Raw genomic sequence first — 9,669 nt, 5'->3', positions numbered from 1 at the left:
GATTTGTTTATCGACATCCTTATTTTGCACACACTTTCATTTTCTTTCTGATGTAAATTATTTTTAACATCTTTGCTGTTCATGAGTTTTATCTAAAAATAGTTAAAGGGCGTCGTCACGTTTTTACGCCTGTCCCAAATGAAGGCAGGTGGGTCATTTCATCGACGGGAGTCAATAACAGCCCGGGATATTAATTTAAAATTTACAATAACTGCAGAGTATGAAGTCAGGGTTCAAGGGAATGACTAGTGAGTTCATTAAAAACAGGAGTACAAATGATAAGTGAGTTTGTTTTTCTAATTTTACAGCACAAATTTGAGATATTAAAGCATAAAGTCATTAATTCTACAGCTTCATTTACATAATTGTAACTTAAGTAGTAAGCTCTTTAGTAAATTCAATAGTGAGGGAAATTAAAGGACACACATTGATGATTTGTTTGCGGGAATATAAAGATTTAACTCCTGGATTTTACACCGTCAATAGTTTGAATCAATGACATTAATGACTGAATTTTAAAGAAGGTGAGTTATATTTAGATTTGATGTATTTCATGTGATTTATCGTCTGTAGTCACAGTCTGTTTTTCGCTTCTCTCAGGCAGCTGCTCGGCTCAGCAGCTCGTCGGCAGCCTCTTGGTTCTTTCACTCACTCTCCTCCCTGCTCTGATCTTTTTTCCTTCTCTGGGATTTGAACCGACAGCTCTCAGCTCGCACACAAAGCCCGTTTCCAGCCTCTACCCCCCCTCCCCCCCTCGTCTTCCTCCCCCGCTCTCTTCCTCCCCCGAGGCGTTTCTCTCTCAGCGTTGTTTTGGAATACGTTAGATCATTGGCTCAGAGATCAGACAGTATTATAGATCTGATAGTCGCTGCAGGCACAGTGTGAATGTATGGCGGTGTTTATATTTATATACATCATCTTCATTATCATCATGTTCGTCCTGCTAACCTCCCATTTACTCTTTAAGTCCTCGGCTCGCTGCTCCGGGCTCCTCGCTGACGATCCAGACTGAAGAGGATGAGGAGTGGAGCTGTGATGTTTCTATCTGGGTCAGAGGAGGAACAGATTCATCAATGTGAACAGAGGAAATGATCTGATAGAAGGAGAGACTCTGACGTGCTCATGCTGCTTTTATTTCACTCATTTTTCCCCTTTAATGTAACCTTAAGTAGCATGAGATCCATGTTACTGTCACATATTAATTGTAAACTGATCAGAGATGCATCATTTATCTGTTCATTAAAATGTAGGCTGAGAGCTGAAAAAATTAAGTGATATAGCAACATGCAAAATTTGACAGCCTTCTGCAAGCCTTCATACTGTATGTTTTTGCATAATTACGCATCATAAGTACACACATGCAATTTTTAATTTTTATAAAGATTTATTTTTTGGGGCTTTTTGTGCCTTTAATGCAGAGAGAGGACAGTGGATAGAGTTGGAAATCAGGGAGAGAGAGCGGGGAATGACATGCGGAAGGGGGCCACGGGTGAAAGTGAACCTGGGCCTACCACTCGAGACGAGAGTCTCAACACATGGGACGCGCGTCCTAACCATTGCGCCACCAGTGCGCCCCAGCAATTTTTAATTTTCCATCAACTATTTATTTTACCCATTGATGTAAACAGATAAATGGTTTAAAAGTTGACATATTATCCTCCTTCTCCACCTTTTCAAACAGTCCCCTGTGGTCTAAATGAAACATCTGTGCTGTGCTTTGGTCAAAATATAACATGAATCAAGCACCAGAGGAGGTTTGTGACCCTGTATAAACCAGCTCTCTCAGAACGCTCCGTTTTGGTGTGTGTGTCTCTTCAAATGCAATGAGCACCCCCCCCCCCTGAGTTTTCCCTGTAGACATCACTCCTCTGTAGAGAGAATAAAAATGGTGGACCTGCGCAAAAGGGGAGGGGAGGATTTTTTTTTTTTTTACCAGAATCCCACTGTGACATCACAAGGAGAGCACATTTGAAACAGAGCATTTTTCTCTGTGTTGTAAGACTTATGCAGACCACAAACAAAGGACTGGATGGGTTTATTTTCCAAATTTACAGCAGTTACCCAAATATATGTTCAAAAACACAAGAGGATTTTTCAGGATATGTCGCCTTTAAGTGAATTGAGAATTGAATACATTTTTTTAAAAATCTACTCAGGGATAAAGGCTTAATATGGAAATTACTGTAACAATAAACAACTATATAAAATAATGTGATGGTCGTATTCCTTTGTGTGGTTATCATGTGTTAACAGTGATTCTGACTGGCTGGAGTGATGTGTGTTATGTTTTTAACTGACAAAGTGGCATAGATAAAAAAAAAACATATAAAAAGACATCTATTAAACATGTATCCCCCCCCCACACACACACACACAGACACTTTGAAAACTCTGTGTTAAGGTACACACTGGCACATATTAAGCTAATTGACCTTCAAAAATTTGCAGCAAAAATCCAACATAACCTTTTTGTACTGGTAGCAGCAGTAGAAGCACGGCATGCTGGGATCAGGTCATGCAGGTGTTGTTTAATCGGAGCGGTCAGTCTGCAGCCTGAGGAGCGTTTCATTTTGGGCAGGACGACCTTGATGCTTCGCCTGAGGGGGGCGGGGCTTCATCCCAATTGCGTTCACCTGGATCAGATTCAGCCCCGCAGAGAAGAGTTCACCTGAGGAGGGTCGAGGTCAGCAAGGAGGTCAAGTCTGCTGTCCAAACAGAAAACATCAAAGAGCTCAAATGTTGCTAGCGCTCCCTAGAGGCTGTAGTTGTTATTACAGCCAAAAAGACGTGACAGAGCAGCACAAAGACTTATTACTCAAGTTATTAAATTAACTGCAGCCAGGAGACAAAAGTATGCTCTGGGTTTTAAACGAGAGGCCAGTGCACAAGTGACCTAAACATGCATCTATCTAATGGCCAGCAGGGGGCGTTTCAACAGGAAGTTTGTCAGAAAATGTGCAGACTTCTGATTTGATTTATTCCCTCAGTAAACACATTCTTACTGAGTTTATGGTCTCAGTCTCTAGTTTCAGGTTTCAGCAGGATGTTCATTTTGTAAAAAATAAAGTAGTTCATACTTATGTCCTAATATGGTAATTTCTGGTTCCAATTACTTTAAAAAAGAATGGATAAATTCCAACACTCGTGGATTTAAAATGGCAGTCTTTACACCAATTGGTGACATCACAATTTCTACTTCCACTTCTTTACACTGTCTATGGGTAACTTGTGTTTGAAACCACTTGTATTCTCCTTGCGTTGTCTTCCATTGAAAGTCAGAATTCATTTTAAATTCCTTGTTTTTGTTAAAGCTCTGCATAATCAGGCACCTGTTTCTATCTGCTCCATCCCTACATCCCCAGCAGACCCCTCAGGTCTTCAGACCCGGGTCTACTTGATGTCCCTAGGGTCAGACTGGAAAAAAATAAATGATGTTGTTATTTATTGCTCAGACACTCTTCCTCTGCACTAAATTATTTTCCCTCCTTGAGCTCTTTAAACTAGTTGGAAAGTTGTGCACCACTTTGACACAGTTAATTATACAGTGAAGGTTTCACTTTTTACAGCTACGACCACCGATTGCATTTTTCACTTTGATGTGTTTGAGCGTTTTACATGTTGTCATTTTTAAGAAGAGGGAGAACACTTTCTACTCACCAGCTGCTGCCCCGTGATCACTGATGGAGACCTTTGGATGAGCCTACTGCAGCTCAACATCACCACCTGCTGTCCAAAAGAGGCACTGCAGCTTTTCTTTAAAGAAAAGATAAACTTGCAGGGAGGGTGACATGACTTTGTTATAGAGTTATAACAAAACGAGATTATGACACGAAATGATTCAAACGTCTGGTTTTTACACCCTTTATTTCCCCTTCAAGTGTTTCTTTAAAATATTCAGTCACATAAACTCAACTAACGATCTTCAGTAACGAATCGAATCAGCTGTTATACGGCGGGTAATTGAACTGGTCATGGAGCCACAAGTTGAAATATGGATGGGACTGCATTTCTTGTCTGTAACTCTGCCGTTATCTTCCAAAGTTATATTTCATATTAAAGAAGTTTCAGTGTGAGAAACCACTCTGAACTGATTAGAGGGACTTTACAACATTTTAGTCGCCTCTAATGAATTTATTGCACATTAACAAACACAGAGATCATTGTTGCATGTTTGTGAAATTAAAATGCAAAAAAAGCTGTTTTTTTTAAGGTGTTTATACCCATTAAACATTATTAGGACAAACAGAGGAAGACACTTTATTCCCAAATCCAACACCAGGATGTTTGAGAAAAACGTCAATGTCAGGGAAACATTTTATTTCTAATATTTAACTGAAAAGAGAAACTTAAATGTGAGTTCTGTGTGTTAAGTGCAGAGGGCTTGAGGTGGGATAACATTAGGTTAGTGCTGTACCTGACTCAGAATTTTGCTCGTCCAGTTCAATTTGAATCTAGACATTTTTTTTGTCTCAGCTTGGTGCTGCAGAGCTTCATGTTTCACCTGCAGGATGCATCGTCAGCAGAGTTATCCAGGAGCACCGCTGATCGCTGGATATTTGAGACAAATTTGAGACCCAGGCTATTTCTCCATGTTTTGAATCACAGTCGGTAGTTAGCTAAAGTCCGCGGGAACACAGTGAACCTCAGCAGTGAGTCTTTGATCTGATTCATCAACCAGCAGACATTACAGCCTGATTTACAGACACCAAGCTGAAACAAGCTGATGACTCCATATGCCAACTTCTTCAGAGCACCTTTAAAGCAGTGGGATCTGTTTAGCCTGGCTTTGTTTATGGTAAAATACAAATAAAGAATCTACCATCAACTCTGAAGGTCTCTAATAAACAGACATCAAAATGTTTTATTAACTTAGATTTTGTCTTAAGGGGGCATTAAATAGTGGATCCATATTTTTATTTAAGAACAACGATTGAATAACCATCTATCCAGGGGCGTGTCCAGAGGGGTGGCATTGGCCCCCCCTAAAGATCTGATTGGCCACCCGAGGTGTCACCCCAAAAATCCTCAACTGCAGTTGCCCTATTTGCCCTGTCAGAGGAGGGACTTATGTTTAAACCAACTATTAGGTTTTTTGTTTGCAAATGCTGCAGATATTTTTGTTTACATTTCAATGTCTTGGGGGCGGCTGTGGCTCAGTTGGTAGAGTCTCTCAACCGGTAAGTTCAGGTTCAATCCCCAGCTCCTGCAGCAACATGTCCGATGTGTCAGCAGCATATTAACGTATGAATGTGATTAGTTACTTCTGATGGACATTTTACAAAGCAGCCTCTACCATCAGTGTGTGAATGTGTAGGTGTGACCTGCGGGGTAAAAGAGCTCTCTTTAGTCAGAAGACTAGAAAAGAGCTTCACAAGCTCAAGTCTGTTTACCATTTATTTCATAAGACAGATCGCAAAGTAAAGTTATGCACTCGGTCTTACTTTCAGGGAACAAACTGGCAATGTGGACCAAAACTTAGCAAGTTAGACTGAGCAGGAGTTTGCATGCACGTTCAAAGTCCTTTAAATTGTGACTTCGAACATACAAATTGTTGTTATGTCATTAAAATCAAAGTCAAAAAAGTCTGGACACGCCCCTGCTTCTATCCTTTGCTTTTGTTTATCTCAAGTGGTGACAAAGACGACTCCATGGAGTCACAACACCCTCCTGTTTTTGTTTTTGTTTTTATATAAATAAATAAAGTCAGCACAGAACTCAGATAAAACTAAACCCAAAATGTCAAAATATGAATTTCAAAGTCATTTCACCGCAAAGAGAAAAAAAATGGACAAACCCAAAATAAATAAATAACAAAATAAGATATGAACGGAGTTTGGTGTATCCACCAAATCAGATTTAAGTTTTCCTCATCCTGTTTGAGCTGAACTCTTGATTCCTTCAGCTCTCAGCTCGAGGATTCACTGCCTCGCTCAGCAGACCGCCATCAGATCAAACCGACAACACGAGTCCCTCTCTGCCTTTCAGTGTGTGGTAAATGTGTTTGGGTAAAATCACGTATCCCTCTCCGAACGCCGCCGGCAGCTCGTGGTTCGCCTTTGGCTTCACGCACGCCGCCTTGAGCCTCTTCAGCTGAATCTCTTGCCGCCGACACTTCTGCTGCAAAGTCTTCAGCTTCTTCTTCAGACTCCCCACCTGCCCCTCCAGCTGCTCGATGCGCTTCTTCTGCCGAGCTGAGTCCTCTGCCGTGTAGTTGTGGTCGCAGGAGACGGACACCGTGTCGCCCCAGATGTCGGGAAGGCTCCTCCCTGGCTCCTCCATCACCGCCGCCACGGGGTCAGACGTCAGAGGAAGAGAGAGAGGGAAGTGGATCTCTGAGGTAAAGGGATCCTCCAGAGTCTGGGAGACAAAGAACAAACACACACTGTCATTTCGGTTCCCTACATCTTCTGGACAAGCGCCCGTTCATCTGTTTCTGGTGAGTCTCATTTTCACTGTGAATAGCAAGTTACACCGAGGCTTCATTCTGGCTTACCGTAGCCGTATGAAGCAGAATTTGTTTTTGTAAAATGTAATAAGTCATGCTCTGTCAGGTCTGTCCTCAAGAGGAGAGAAAAAAGCGACTTTTAAAATGTTTCTGATGCATACAAGGAAGTCAGGAAACCTGAATGCTAATTGACTTTCACAGATTTGCCGTTCAAGTTTAAATGTTTGATCTATAACAGATTGTTAGCAGCACTTGTAGGAGACTATGTGTTTACAGAGATTAATTAATTGTGGTCAGAGTACCGCAGATGTCATACTTGTACTCTACATAACTGCTGTTACGTGATTGGACAATACAAGCAAGACTACAAATGCACGACTACAAATGGAAACTGGAACACTTCCGATACTAAAATTCAGACCCCCTCCTACAAATTCTAGTTAAAATATCTTCCTTGGGCCCTGCCACTGAATAAGTGTGAACTCACCTTCATGTTGAGGTTGAGGGTGAAGAGCGACGGCACAGCGTTGTCTTTCAGCACTCGGTTGTTGCACTCCATCTTGAAGCAGTCTTTGGTGAAGTGCTGCGAGCAGATGTTGCTGTACTTTGTCGGCTTGAAGTTGTTCCTCCTCATCGCAGCGACCCATTTACCACAAACATCTGGACGGGCCAGAGGAAACCTAGGACATTAACCAATCGATCGATAATTACAAAATACATTTTGCACATCTGTGTGCATGAATTATCTTTGCTTTGCTGCTTTTTAGGAAGCAGGATGTGAGTTACACTTCCTTGTGACCTAGAAAATAAGTGAGCACAAAGGTCAAACAAGTAGATTAATGTTACAGGTAATGGTTTATTCAGTCCTCGTTCATACACAGCCTGCTCCGACCTCCACCTCAGCTGCAAGGTAGTGTGAACAACAGGAAAGCAAGTACTGTAAGGACTTGGTTTGGAAACCAGAGGGTTGCCGGGTCACGTCCCAGTGCAGACCAAGTCTGGAAATTGGTCTGGTAAAGTGACTTTTCTAACAGCCTAATTGACCATTAAAATCAGCCTAGGTGCCCGTGAGCAAGGCGGCGAACCCCTCATCAGCACGGGAGCGCTCGCTGTGTGCAGCCCCCCTCACTCTGACATCTCTCCATTTGTGCATCTCTTTCTGTTTGTGTATGTGTGTTTCAGCCTGTGTGTGTGTAGCATGTTCACAACAGAGTAAAATAGAACTTCCCCTTGTGATGAATAAAGTAAAGTAAATAAAGTATATCTTCTTATTCTAAATGAATAAATGGTATAAAATCATTATCAATAAGTATAGGATTCACAGTTTTAATAATATGCTAAGATAATGGGAAAACAGCTGAAATAAAGTTAAAAGTAAAGGATAAAAGATGGAATTATTAACTCCAAGAACTGAATTTTTTCCTAGGACAGTTTAGCTAAAATTTGCCTTTTGGTCAAAAGGTTTAAATGATTTTCCTAATGTATATTTGAATATGTAGCTAAACCCTGAGGATAAACAGTTGGGACGTCACTGCGTCACTGACCATTTATTTACCAACTTCAAACTTTGACCTGCAAGTCATCACCTTTCTCAACCTGCTGGGAATTAAACCTCACCTGACAATTAAACGTCAACATCTGCAGGTTTCATACTTTTATATAAAACTGTCAAAAATTAAAAACTGCTGTTAAACTTCAGACCTCAAACGTGAAGGGGTCTCCACATGTCAAACCCCGTCAGCCAATAAGCTAACGTTAGCTTGACAGGCTAACTCCAGTCCCCATTTACATGTCAAGGAGTTTATTATTACCGTTTATTTGGATAAGGAAAACACGCTTGAGGAAGTGTTAGTAAGTCTTCATATGCATTTGTAGGATGTCATGGACAATTCGGCAAAATAAAATCAATAAAAAAAGTGTTTTGATTAAGTTTTAACACGACATAAAGTGTAATGTTTGGGTATCGCGCTCGTGAACTACAGTGAACGTTAACTTGTTACGTTAAAGGGAAGGGGGCTGTGAGACTGACAGTAGAACTTGATGCAAAACTTAAAATTAATCAGAGTAAGATGGTTTTAGGTGAGTTTTCTGACAGCCGAATTAACCAGTAAAATCTGCCGGATTAAGCTACCTTTCTCTCGAATTGTAACACCACAGTACTGTTGAGTATGACCACCAAACCTTTAAAAGGGGAGATTAGTAAACGAGGACTGGTGATCTGTCTTCTGGTTCTCTACAGGAGTACACTTCAGCGCTTATTCAACATGTTCGGACAGTTAATGCTAAGTAGCACACACAGACACACACACAGTTTAAATGGACCTACTTGTGGAACGAAATGTCTTTGTCTTTGTTGTAGCGGTTCTTACAACCGTACGCTGAGCACGTCTGAACCATGACTACTGCTGCCCGGACGACACGCGCTGAGACACGGACTGATCCTCGAGGAAGCTCCGCCGGGTCTCTTCTTCCTCGGGTCTCACGCTCCTCACTGGCTTCACTGCCACTAACAAAGATGGCGGCGAAAATTGATACCATACGCGGTCATGTGACTTCATAATCGACCCAACAAATATGACAATGTGAAATGGATTTTAAACAATTTAGATATTTTATGGCATAAAAAAAAAAAATCAATTTGGCTCTACCATCAATATGGAAGCCCTAAGTGGACATATATCCATACTTCTTATTTTACTCTGTTTTCCCAGATAACAATTATCCTTCATTTCATTTGTTTTTTACTCATTATCACAGGAAACCCAGCTTTGTTTTCTTGAGCGGTAGCGAGCTTAAGGGGGGAAAACATAGGCTGTTCCTTATCATGGGAAAACAGTAAAATGACACATAAAGATGTCTGACCCAGGGCGCTGATGGCCTCACAGTTAGGTTGCACGTCACGCCCCAAGTAGGCCTACAGAGGCCATAGTTCTCAAAGTGACTGCAAAGTTTCAAGTCCGACCTGCAGCTCCTTTTCCACATCTCATTCCCTTCTCACTCCTGATTTCCTCCACCCACTGTCCTATCTAAATGGTAAATGGACTTCAGCTTGTGTAGCGCTTTTCTAATCTTCTCAATATACTCAAAGTGCTTTTACACAGCAGGTCACACCTACACATTCACAAACTGATGGCATAGGTTGCAGTGAGACCATCAGAAGTAACTAATCCCATTCATACGCCTACATACGCCACAGACGAAGCAGCGGGGACAATTAAGGATTA

At 41.4% G+C, this 9,669-nt stretch overlaps 1 protein-coding gene across 1 annotated transcript; it reads right to left on the bottom strand.

Annotated features, from left to right (window-relative positions):
- Nucleotides 1–3,847: 3,847 nt before the first annotated feature.
- thap1 (THAP domain containing, apoptosis associated protein 1) lies at nucleotides 3,848–8,939 on the bottom strand. The gene is made up of 3 exons (XM_020640056.3): nucleotides 8,772–8,939; nucleotides 6,933–7,125; nucleotides 3,848–6,357 (listed from the first exon to the last, which is right to left on the bottom strand). The coding sequence occupies exons 1-3, from the start codon at nucleotides 8,840–8,842 to the stop codon at nucleotides 5,950–5,952; spliced, it is 672 nt and encodes a 223-aa protein (XP_020495712.1). The 5' UTR covers nucleotides 8,843–8,939; the 3' UTR covers nucleotides 3,848–5,949.
- Between the last annotated feature and the right edge of the window lie 730 nt (nucleotides 8,940–9,669).

The sequence above is a fragment of the Labrus bergylta genome, chromosome 17 (assembly GCF_963930695.1).
Source record: "Labrus bergylta chromosome 17, fLabBer1.1, whole genome shotgun sequence".
NCBI lineage: Eukaryota > Metazoa > Chordata > Actinopteri > Labriformes > Labridae > Labrus > Labrus bergylta.
Note: the sequence above shows the minus strand (reverse complement) of the source record. Positions and strands in the feature narration are given on the sequence as shown.